This window comes from Mus caroli, chromosome 19, assembly GCF_900094665.2.
Source record: "Mus caroli chromosome 19, CAROLI_EIJ_v1.1, whole genome shotgun sequence".
In the NCBI taxonomy this organism is placed as follows: Eukaryota; Metazoa; Chordata; class Mammalia; order Rodentia; family Muridae; genus Mus; species Mus caroli.
In genome coordinates this window covers 36,861,825-36,874,867 of record NC_034588.1, presented here as the reverse complement: position 1 = coordinate 36,874,867, position 13,043 = coordinate 36,861,825, and the positions used below count along the sequence as shown (strand labels likewise).

The following is a 13,043-nucleotide window of genomic DNA, read 5'->3' as shown; positions in this document are numbered from 1 at the left end:
TGCATGCATGCATATGTGTATGGATACATGTATTTGAGTGTGGGCACATATGCACCACAATTAGCATGTGGCAGTCAGAGGATAACCTTGGGTATCTGTCCTGCTTGTCACCTTATTTGAGACAGTGCCTTTGTCAGTTACTGCTGTGTATCTCAGGCTAGCTGGCTGTGAGCTTCTAGGGATTCTCTTGTCTGTCTCCCTTCTTGTGGAGGAAACACTAGGATTGCATGTGTGTATGACTGTGCTCAGTTTTATCTAAGAACACTGAGAACTTTATATATGGAACTATATTTCCAGCCCAAGAATGAAAACAAAAATTTTAATGCAAGCCTGAGCTAGCCCCTAAATCTGTGCTCTGCATAGAGCTAGAAAGACACAGAATCCAGGATGGGATTTGTGACAGTCAGGAGCAGCAGAGTCCATGCTCACAGTGTGTCCCAGGTTCCTTTCAGTACATCAGTTATTCTCTGATGAACTGCAGTGCATGCAGAACTGCGTTCAATTACAAAATATATTAATTTATGTAGTCTCAAGTCTACATTTTTCTAGATATAAAATGATTTGGAGCCAAGGGCATAACCAAGGTTTCAATAGTTCTGAGAGTTCTTATCAAATTTTCTGGATAGTGAATCAATGACTTCTCTATCATTCATCCACATGACAGTCATCCCCTGAAATATGAAGGAATGACCAGAAATCTATCTTTTCCCTGAGACAGCCAGTCACCAGGGAACTCACTGCCTCCACAGTTCCTTCTTCCTGGGCTGGGAGCTCTGAATTAACTCATGGCTTGAGGCAAAATTTAAAATCTCTCTGATTTTAAATTTTGCAAAATTTATTATTTTGCAAAATAAATTTGCTTATTTTCTATTTCTCTACCATGCAATGGTTCGCCACAGGGGAGTTGACTGTTCTTGCCTTCAACAGCAATGGATGGCTGCTTGGCATCAGATCCATGCTCTGTGCACACAACTGATATAAACCCTGTAGAAGGTACAGCCTGGATAGCAGACATGTCCAACTTGCTTCATCCTCAATCCTGCCAGAACTCAGAACCATCAGTGTATGGATGACGTGGAAAAGGGGTGGCAGGAGATGATTATTAGTGTACAGTAGAGGTGACTGAGAGAAATGCCTTGTATTCAGGCAGAGAAATCTGATGCAAATGTAGGTTTATCAGGAAAAGGTAAAAGTAGAATTCGAGCAAATATGTATCAGCCTCTGTTGCACTGAAGAACAGTAATAACAGCAATGTTGGCAAGAGCATAATGGTAATGGCTGCTTAAATGTCATTTTTATTAAACTACTGGGTTTAAAGTCAGTGAATGGGTGAATATTAAAATGTCTCTTTGGGCCTCTCCTCCCATTGATGCCCAACAAGACCATCCTCTACTACATATGCGGCTGGAGCCATGAGTCCCTCCATGTGTACTCTTTGGTTGGTGGTTTAGTCCCTGGGAGCTCTGGGGGGTCTGGTTGGTTGATATTGTTGTTCTTCCTATGGGGCTGCAAACCCCTTCAGCTTTCTCTAACTCCTCCATTGGGGATCCTGTGCTCCGTGCAATGGTTGGCTGAAAGCATCCACCTCTGTATTTGTCAGGCTCTGGCAGAGCCTCCCAGGAGATATCAGGATCCTGTCAGCAAGCACTTTTTGGCATTCACAATAGTTTGGTGATTGTATATGGGATGGATCCCCAGGTGGGGCAGTCTCTGGATGGCCTTTCCTTCAGTCTCTGCTCCACACTTTGTGTCCGTATTTCCTCTTGTGAGTATTTTGTTCCCCCTTCTAAGAAGGAGAGGCCCTTGGTCCTGTGAAGGCTCGATGCCCCAGTGTAGGGGAATGCTAGGGTAAGGAGGTGGGAGTGTGTGGGTGGGTGAGGGAACACCCTCATAGAAGCAGGGGGAGAGGGGATGAGATAGAGGGCTTTGGAGGGGGGACTGAGAAAGGAGATAACATTTGAAATGTAAGTAAAGAAAATATCCAATAAAAAATGTCTCTTTGGTATGAATGAAAATATCGCTTTCACTGTTCACTCTGCTCTGTTTTCAGCTAGCAAAAAAGTATGGCCCTGTGTTTACTGTATACCTGGGCATGAAGCCCACTGTGGTGCTGCATGGATACAAAGCAATGAAGGAAGCTCTGATTGACCAGGGAGATGAGTTTTCTGATAAAACGGATTCATCGTTACTCAGTAGAACCAGCCAAGGCTTAGGTACGTCTCCTTGTTGGGGCACATCCAGGACTGTGCAAGTGGCAATGAAGCTAAATAAGGAAGAAAACTGAGAAACTAGAAGTACTTATGAGTTCATGAATGACTTTGTAAAAATTCAGAACAATTTAAAGATGGCACATGAGACACACTTCCTTATGTCATTTGTTTTTCTTGCAACCTTCACTCTTGTCACCGTTCCACTGCCCTCTTCCATTCCTGTCCTTTTTACTGATTCCCTTTCTCTACCCAGGACACCCACCTCTCTGTGCACACATTACCCTCTCTTTTTATCTCCTCCTCTTAGATGTCTTCTTCCTCTCTCATGGGCTTTCTTCTTTCACAAGTGTACACACACACACACACACACACACACACACAGAGAAACACATGCACACTGACATGCTCACACACACATCACACACAAAATATGTACACACAAACATACATCTCTAGGTTCTCTATAACAGAAAAAATGTGGTATTTGTCTTTAAAAGACTGGATTCTTTTACTTGAAATAATAATTTATATTTTCTTTCATTTTTGTGTAAATGTGACTTCATTTTCTTTATGTTTGCATAAATCTTGACTAACGTGCATTAGTGACCTTTGGTGTGATATTTCTGTACAGATACAGTGTCCACTGTTGAATTTGGTTCCTTTTTCTCATCCTTCCCCACCTCCTCTTGACCCCCTAGTGATCATTAATGAAATTTGGTGTTAAAAATGGGTCATTAATCCATTTTCAAAATTTTACATACACTGTTCCCATGAAGCATTAAGTTTGAGCCTGTGCCTAGGGCATATTCATTTTATAGTACAGTTTGTAAGAATAACAGTTAACAAAGAATACACATGGAGGGGCCCATGGCTCCAGATGCATATGTAGCAGAGGATGGCCTTATCTGGTGTCAGTGGAAAGGGAGGCCTTTGGCCTTGTGAATGCTTGATGCCCCAGCACAGGGGAATGTTAGGGCAGTGAGGTGGGAAAGGGTGGGTGGGTGGGGGAGCACCCTCAAAGAAGCAGGGGGAAGGAGGTGGGATAGGAGGTTTTCAGAGGGGAAACTGGGAAGGGGGATAACATTTGAAATGTAAATGAATAAAATAACTAATAAAAAATTAAAAAGAGAATAATGGTTAAGTGACAGACAAAAAAGAAAGGAAAGCAACAAAATATTTTAGCCACCAAATCTCTATAACAGATTCGTATTCAGGGTCCAAGTATGGATCTAGATATTTTTAAAAATGTGTATAGTATGAGAACAAGTATAGATATGGATATTTCCAGATTTATATCCACTTTTTTCTCTTTAGAAATTGTAAGGAATATTTGAATGTAGTAGGATGAGAGAAAAGACACAACCATGCTCTCTCCAGAAGAGGGTCATTGCCATTCAGTGTTTATGCTTTGCATTGATATTGATAATACTATGTTCCTTTCTAATTATTTTTGAGATTATAGTTTATAATCTCAATATACTATAATATATCATATAATATAGAATATAAAATATAATTAAAATGTAATTGCAATATTTACTCTTTCCCTTTATTCCCCTCACACTCTCCTATATATTCTTCCTCACTGCTTTTCACATTCATAGCCTTCCCCCCAGTGATTGTCTATCTACTTATCTATCTATCTATCTATCTATCTATCTATCTATGCATATATATAATATTTACAGGTCATTATTTATAACCTAAATATATAGTTTATATAGGAATCTGCTTATATGTTTATATTCCTAAATATAGCCTGTTAAATTTATATAATGTTACTTGTGTTCATGTTTTCAGGGATGACTTTTTGTATTGAATAAAAAAAAATCACTATGCAGGATTGTGGAGCTCAGTTTCAGTGGAAACATCTACAAAATATTCCTGCTCCTAAAGCTGAGGGAACATTGTAGAAAGCAGGTGGAAAGACTGTGAGAGTCTCAGGATCTGGGAGTTTGGTGTGAGAATGTGTCTCCTATGTCAGAAGCTATATGTCTCACCAACATGACTTCCTAGACATGAGGTGAAACAGGATGCCACCAATAGACATGCTGATGCAGATGGGGAAAAGCCCATCAGGCCTCAACCCTACACAACTGAGAAATGTTGAGAGTGGAAGAAATAGTTTTCTCCAGGAAACTAGTTCAATCACTTGAAAAGGTTTTTGAAACTGAAGTGTAGATGTTTCTCAAGTAACAATGGGATATCTCATTGCTAAAACTAGTTTTAAGTTGAAAGTGTAGTTACAATAGTTAACCTACAAATCACCATGCCCTCGCATAGCACACTGCAGAGTACGGGTTATTGTCTTTCATAGTTGTATGTCTGATTAGGCTGTCTGGCGTGCTGCCCAAGATTACATTATAACACATGTCAATAACCCAAGAAAAGAGGAATATTCAATATCCTTGTTAAGGTTTACACTTATCAAGTAGCTATTTTCTACAAATTTATAGCAGACAAGTCACAAGTTAAAACTGCTACCTGGAGGAAATCAACTGTGTATCAGTTATTGGATTTTGGAGGTGGTATAAATCTGTCCAGTTTTCTGATGGAGAAATGAGTTGTGGAAAAAGTGCTTCTCTGCATCATTCTCTAAAACTCCCTTGACAAGTTTATTTTTTTTTATGGGCTTATCTTTTACCTTGATCTTCTTTTTAACTTAAAGAATTTTTGTTGAACATTTTAGATTAAAAGATCTCACAGTACATGCAAGAATTTAAACAAGTAGAGAATGAATTTTAATCCACAAAGAGAAACTTGTCAATTACTATACATACCCCTTATCTGAGCAACACAATGTTGTGAGCTCTCTTCTAAAGCTGAAGTTTCTGTACCCTCGGTATCCACTAAGCAATCAGTTCACCACCTGATCACAATCCAGTATTCATTTTCCTGGAGGACAGTCCCTTGATATTTCTAGAATTCACAAGCAGAAAAGCTAGCCCTGACTTTGCCTCCTTACAATTTATTATCTATGTGATCATAGAAGAAACACTTTCCTGACATCCTCCTTGTAAGGAAAATGGAGGAGACAAAAGATTCACAGAGTTATACTGAGGTTTTGAGAAGTTAATGGTGGACACAAGCTCTTTAGCATGTGAAATGTAGAGCCCTGGTGGTGAAATACTAGATTGCATTAAGAGAGGTGTCAGGTAAGGTGCGGCTGACAATCATGTCTTCTATGCCTGCATCATTATCTCCTGAGATGAGTATTTTCAACTAGAATTCATGATAATAGATTTTTTTTGTTGTTGTTGTTGTTCCAACAGGCATCGTCTTCAGCAATGGAGAAACGTGGAAACAAACCCGGCGTTTCTCCCTCATGGTCTTAAGGTCTATGGGGATGGGAAAGAAAACTATTGAAGACCGAATTCAGGAGGAAATCATTTATATGTTGGATGCACTGAGAAAAACCAATGGTGTATATCTATGTCTATAATTAACATATAGGAAAGATGAGTTTTTAATGACAAATAGGCGCTTTATAAAGATGGAGTCAGAGTACAATTGAAGGTTACTTTGCTCCCATGACAACAGTAAGAAATGAGATGCTTATGGTTGCTAGTCTTTCCAGGACCCACACTGACCAACTTTTGTGCAATTAGCCATGAATTATTCATGGTTCTTGTTTTCATTACGGAAGGAAACAAAGGTACAGACAACAGGAAATGTGTTAGATATGGAAGCAGCACGGAACATTTGCCTTATGTTGGTAGGCCCTCTCTAGCAACAGGTCTATCTCTAACTGATAAACTACCCACACCAGAAGGAAAATATACATCTTGGTTGCATTAACTTTAAGAAGTAAGAAAGTTTTCTGATAACTTTTTGAGAAGTGTCACAGGGTGACCAAATTGTGTAAAATGTTAGGTACACTTGTTCCCATGGGAAAGTATGAAATGATGGAGCTGTCTCAGTACAAAGCATGAATGTCTGTGCACATGCAGATGTGGGATATGGTGAAGGAGAAAGAGTGGACTGGAGTGCAGGCAGAGGGGATAAGGTCAGGGCGTGTGTGTGTGTGTGTGTGTGTNTATATATATATATNTATATATATATATATATATATATATATATATNTGTGTGTNTNTGTGTGTGTGTGTGTGTGTGTATCGTGTGTATGTGTGTGTCCATACAACTTCACGATCTAAATGTCTTGTAAAACTATCATTAACATATTACTTTATTTTCTGTGGAGAATTATTATGCTTTAAATCAATATTCCATCATTTCTAAATGCATATTTACCAGGTTTTTTGGTATTACATAGAATGCAGTTATTACGGAGAGTATTTGTATAATCTGGTTTATCTGAGGATAGTTTGTGGAAATGAAGTGATTGTGTCAGTGAAAGTTGTTTGGGTGATATATAGCACCAAGACATGGAGCAGACGTGCAGAAATGGAAAAGACTATACACCATGCATTGTGTATACTACTTTTTGAGTTCATTTTCAAATAAATTGTCTTGATTATCCTCACGTGTTTAACTTTTGATGGATTTTAGAACATCAGTAGCGATTTATCTCAGTCTTTGATGTTAGTGATATGAAATTTACAGTCTGAAAGTCATTGCAGATCTTTGAGTTCTTTGACAGTTTATTAGAATAATACTTTGTGGCTAACGGAGGTCCTATTTAACATACCACAGCAGACTCGGGTGCTAGATTCTCCGAGCACCCCGCAATCCTTATCTGTTACTGGGTATAGCTGGCATATCCTTTCCTCTACCTTAAAAATTTCCAGCATGGGGGCTGGGCTGCCCTTCCCTATATAATCCAGCCATTTTGGTTTCCTGGTCTTTTGTTGTTGTTGTTGTCATCGTCTACCCTTTACTCTCCTGTCTCTCCCCTCTCCCTTTCCTCCTCTCCTCTCATGGTTCAGCTGAGGATCTTGTCCATTCCTGAATATCCCAGATATCTTTGCCTCTGGTTATGCTCTCTTGTATCTGTAACAATTCATCTCCTCCACCATACCTAGGCACAGTCATGTTCTTCCTTTTTTTATTTCTTTGTTTCATTTATTTGGTGCTGAAACCTGGGAGTTCCCCTTCAAGGAACTCAGCCTCTCTGAACTAAGCTGCCGATCTCAGGATCCCAAGGTATGTACAGATTATTTATTTCTGCCAGTGCCTGCTGTCCATCAACTCTGACCCCAAATTCTAGAGTTCACTTTCTGAGCTACTTCCACATGCTCTAACTCTAGCTCCGCTACACTTTTCTGGGTATCTCTACTAAAGATACTGTTTCCCCTTTGCCCTGCTTTCTCATCTGTCTCTGCTGGATAAGAGTAACCCTGAGCTGCCTGCTTTGTCTGCTATTACTACAAAAGTCACATTAGTGTGCCAGGAAACTCCTCTTGCCCTACTTGGTCCTCAGTCATGTGAATAAGTGAGTTCTGCCTTGCTGCTGGGGTGTGGGAATGCCACTTGGGCAGGAGAAAAGGGAGACACTAGACTGAGTGTGAGAAGCGCTGATACACTGCTCAGGGAGTGGGAAAACACAGCCTAAGGCGGGTGAGGCCGAAGCTGGGGTTCCCTGACTCCTGGACATCCAGATACCACTGGAAGTCTTGAGGGAGTTGGGAACGGAGGGGGCGGGGCGGGGGTTTGGGGCACTTATAGCTCATGGGTGATTGTTCTTAGCTTGGGTGACTGTCCGGGAGTGTGGAGGGGCCTTCTGCGGGGGACTGCTCTGTAGATGAAGGCCTTCTCCATGCTCCCTGAGGCAGTTCTTGATGAGAGAGACACTCTTTGGTCCCAGACTGCTTATTGCTTTTTCATTGTGGAAATGGTGCATACCCCCTCCTCAGGGTGGACCAGAGATTAAATACCTTTTGTAGGAAGGAATGTCCAGGAAGGGAAGCTTATTGGTTAAACCCCAGGGCCTCTAGATATCTCATAAGCATGGAGAACTCAGGTCTGGGCTACCTGACCTTAGGTAGATAGGGAGCAGAACTCCATATGGATTTTGGGGTCTATGAACCCACTCAACCATACAAAGTTTCTGGCATGCCCCACAAGTAAGGATGCCTCTCCTCTGAGATTTGTAACTTTTTTTTTTTCTGACAAGTTTCCCATTCTGCTTGGGAAGGGAATGCCACTGGGTCTTTACTGAAAAGAGATAAACTCACAAAACAAGTTTCAAAGTAACTTTTAAACTTTATTTCTTTATTTAGAAGACCTTGTTTTTACAAAGACTACTCCCAGAAATCAACCACCTGTGTCTCATGGTAAATGGTTGGATAGAAGTTAAAAGTTTGTAAGTTCTGTGGGTCTAAGAAAGTGTTCTAAGGTATGCAAATGCAGGTTGTAAGGGTCTAAGAAAGTAATTTAAGGTATGTAAAGATCTGAGAATTTGAAGGTTGAAATACAAGTTGGAAAGTTCTAAGACTGTTTCGAATTTCTTTCCCTCTATGTTATTGTTATACTAAAACTTCTAAAGTTCAAAATTCCAAGTTCAAACAACGAAGTTCTGATACGCTAGTAAAGGACGGAATATTATTATCAGTGACAAGTTCAAGGTTTAATATTTTCTTTGGTTGTCTTCTAAGAAGAGACATAAAAGTACTTCTTGATTGTGTTAAAAACATCTCTGTCCGATCTATATATCCAGCCCTCTGGAGAGAGTGCTAATGCTTTTAACCCAGAGTCAGTTCTGGATCCCTATGCTTTTACTCTCACTTAAAGGCACGAGTCTACTGCCTTTTCTGAAATGTGAATTTCAGTCCAGACCTCAATGCTAACATATGCTGGGGGTTGGTCTGCTGTTCTGTATACAAATGCTAATTTCTGAACCCCAACTTCTAGTTGCTCCCCCGCCCCCAGACAAGTGAATTCTCATGTACACCAGTCTTTGGTTGTATAAACCTTGCTCCCCAATTTAAAGCTATTGGTTAAATAAAGGTAGTCACAGTCAATAACTGGGGAGAATAGAAGTTAAGCAGGGCTTCAATTACCAGGCCAGGAATTGCAGGTAGGGATCATGAAGAGAAGGAGAGTAAGAGGAGGGAGAAGAAATGGAGAAGAGAAGGAGAAAGAGAAGGAGAGAGAAGGCAGAGAGAACAGGAGGTCTCCGTTAGATGTGATGGACCAGGAGCATGTGCCTGAGTGAAAAGCTCCACCCCCACTCCAAGGACTGACTGTTGTAGCAGAAATAACCCGGGTGAGACTCAAACAGCAAGTACTTGGGGAGCTTGGCTGGGAAGTAGCCAGTCTAGTGTTAGAAAAATAGATTAGGGGTAATTCCTCCAGTAATTGAGCTAAAGCTAAGTAACTACCCTAAGTCTCACTCATTTGGAAGCTAGCCAGGGATAAAAGTAAATATATTAATTTACAAACATATATAAAAATTTTATCTCCTCTTGTATACTTAAAAGATTCTTATAAGCTTCAGGGAGTCAACTTGGATTCACCTCTAGCCAGGTCAAATGAACTCCAGATAAGTATGCCTAAGTTTTCCCATCTGCCTATGCCTGAAAGTGGGATCTTTGATCTTGGGATTTCCCTACCCACAACTACCAGGACCTTAGTCCTGAAAGTTTCAGATATACCTTCTGTCCCTATTCTATCTGTCTCAACAGATTTCAAATCAACCACAGACTGCTCCAGCAATTCACCAGCTTGAGATGTTCCCTGGGATTTTGAGTCCTAGAACACTTGCATACAGCTAGCCCCAGGTGGTCCAGCTTCACAAACTATTCCAAAGCAACCTGCAATTCCCTAACCCCAGAGGGTCCAGTTGAGCCTGGACAAAAAGTGAGACAGCCTGCACTCCAGTCTTTTTCTTCCAGGCTTTGGTCAGCATTCCAGTTTTCTTGGACCCCCAACAATCAAGCCCAATGTCAGCAAGAAGAAGTCATAGAAAATATTACATTATCCCTTATTATTCATTATCAACAAAAGCTTGGATGTTAGGTCTCAAACCCTGGGACAAATGGCTATCTGACCAGCCTATTTGGCATATTAAAACAGGCCTGACCACCAGGTTCTTCCAGTATCCCTCAGTTTCTCTTTGCCACAGGGTATGCCTGGCATACTCTGCTCCTCTATAAATTTCTCCAGCCCAGGGACTGGGCTGACGCCTCCCCAGCTATTCTTCCTTATATAATCAGGCATTTTGGTTACTTGGCCCATTTTTTTGTCTACCCTTTATTCTCCTGTCTCTCCCCTCACATGACTTGGTTCAGGGTCATGTTCCCTCTAGACACTCCCAGAGTCTCTGGCTCTGGCTCTGGCTCTGGCTCTGGCTCTGGCTCTGGCTCTGGCTCTGGCTCTGCTCTCTCTATGATATACAATAAATCTTATCCTCCACTGTAATAAGAAAAAGAATAATATTTTGAAATTTGAGTAAGTAAGATAATGTGCATATGGGAAATGATTTTTGTATATATAATATAGTAATACAATATAATGTAATAATATAGTACAATGATATAATATGATATAATATAATGAAATACATTACAAATCTTGTCTGAAAGTGGTGTGAAAGAGCAGGGAAATTTAACTTGATTATGAGTTTCCATCATCTGGCACACATTCACTTACACTTATCTTCATTCAACCTCTCCATTGGACTTCACACTCTCAGCAATGCTATTTCTTCATTGTATAGCTCTGAACACTGGAAGTTTCTTTACAGGTTGTGTAGACCTATTGTCTCTATAACTCTTATTTTTATACCCAGCTGCTTGTGTCCTTTTGAGGTTGTACTGTGGTGATTGACACAAGACAGAGGCCCTGTGCAGATACTGTACACTTTACAGCATAAGCATGATTTCATGATACTTTCTGGAGATCAGGGTGATGCTGTAGTCAGTCTGTAAATGGTGGAAAAGGTCAGAGAAGGGCTCATACTTTGAATTCTCACATTAAGAGGTGGGTATAGGATGAAGAATCCTGTATTTGCCACAGTAGCATGGGTTGACCTTCCTGTCTGTGCTAAAGGGTCTTTTAGTCCATGTGTCCAGAGGTGGGTGCAAGAGAATGAGTAAAGGAGGACTCTAAGAACTGGTAACGTGTGCATTATGTTCTTTAGCATGTTCCCCAAACTACCATGTATATTTTCAAGCATCTGAGTATATTTGTACTTTCTATCACCGTCACGTAAGAAAAGCCCATTTGAATTACCTTAAGTGTGCTTTGTTAAATGCATTGCATGTTTCCTCAGCTTAGACCAACCTCGTAATCAATATGGAAATTTAAACTCACCCAGAGATAGGAGTATGTGGAATTTTCCCTGTCTTGGTTGCTATGTCAACTGGTGTCATTGTGCTGTTCTTATGCAGGCAACCACATTGTTGAGAGTCCATGGGTGCATTCCCCCTGCCATGACTAGAGGATACGCTGTAGCAGCAGGGGCCCCTGTCATCCAGCTCTTACACTGTATCCCAATCACAGTAGTCAGCTCTGGAGCAATTGACATGTATACATATAAGCAGTGTTACATAGATTCAATAGGTTGTATATACATTTCTGTGGTTTTCCCTGAGCCTTAGCAGTGCACTGTAGATGTATTCGTTAGGGTTGGGTAACTTACAACACTCATTCTCTGAATTTAAACCAGTTGCGGGTCTCTGTAATCGTCTCCATCTGTTGAAAAAAGGTGAAATATAAGGATATTTCTTTTTCTGCAAAATGTAAGGATTGGCATGCATAATATAGTTAGAAAGTAATTTTCAATAAATAATTGAGATTTGTACTTAGAAAACAATTAGAAATTGATTTTTTCACTTCTCCTAACACCAGATGGCTCTCTCTGACTTGCTTTCGTAGCACTCCCATAAATAGAAGGGGCTGTATTTCCTTTTATTTTTCCCACAGCATGTGCGGTACTTTCTCCTTTTTAACAACAAGTCCCACTTTCTTTTTATATCTTTTTTTACTTTTTCATTGGCTATTTTCTTTTTTTTTTTTTTTTGCTTTTTTCCCAAATTTTTATTAGATATTTTCTTCATTTACATTTCAAATGCTATCCCGAAAGTTCCCTATACCTTCCCCCAAGCCTGCTCCCCTACCCACTCACTCCCACTTCTTAGCCCTGGTGTTCCCCTGTACTGGGGCATATAAAGTTTGCAAGACCAACGGGCCTCTCTTCCCAATGATGGCCAACTAGGCCATATTCTGCTACATATGCAGTTAGAGACACGAGCTCTGGGGGTACTGGTTAGTTCATATTATTATTCTACCTATAGGGTTGCAGACCTCTTCAGTTCCTTGGGTACTTTCTCTAGCTCCTCCATTGGGAGCCCTGTGTTCCATCCAATAGATGACTGTGAGCATCCACTTCTGTATTTGCCAGGCACTGGCATAGCCTCACAAGAGACAGCTGTATCAGGGACCTTTCAGCAAAATCTTGCTGGCATGTGCAATAGTGTCTGTGTTTGGTGGCTGACTATGGGATGGATCCCCTGGTGGGGTAGTCCCTGGATGGTATAACCTTTTGTCTTAGCTCCAAAACTTTGTGTCTGTAACTCCTTCCATGGGTATTTTGTTCCCAATTCTAAGGAGGAATGAAGTATCCACACGTTAGTCTTCCTTCTTGATTATCTTGTGTTTTGCAAATTGTATCTTGGGTATTCTAAATTTCTGGACTAATATCCACTTATTAGTGAGTGCATATTAAGTGACTTCTTTTGTGATTAGGTTACCTCACTCAGGATGATATTCTCCAGATACATCCATTTGCCTAAGAATTCCATAAATTTATTGTTTTTGCTATTCTAGGTTTTTTGTTATTGCTGATGAATTTGCAAATTGCCCTTTCTAACTCAGTGAAGAATTGAGTTGGAATTTTGTTGGGGATTGCATTGAATCTGTAGATTGCTTTTG

General features: G+C 40.4%; 1 protein-coding gene across 3 annotated transcripts in view; it reads left to right on the top strand.

The window, feature by feature from the left end:
* Positions 1–13,043, top strand: part of LOC110285739 (cytochrome P450 2C70) — a 58,813-nt gene that overhangs the window by 29,340 nt on the left and 16,430 nt on the right. For 2 of the 3 annotated variants that reach the window (XM_021152121.2, XM_021152120.2), the window contains exons 2-3: positions 2,051–2,213; positions 5,483–5,632. In XM_021152121.2, coding sequence (XP_021007780.1) covers positions 2,051–2,213; positions 5,483–5,632 — 313 coding nt within the window. The remainder of the gene's footprint in view (positions 1–2,050; positions 2,214–5,482; positions 5,633–13,043) is intronic. The other variant, XM_029472472.1, reaches the window with a different exon arrangement.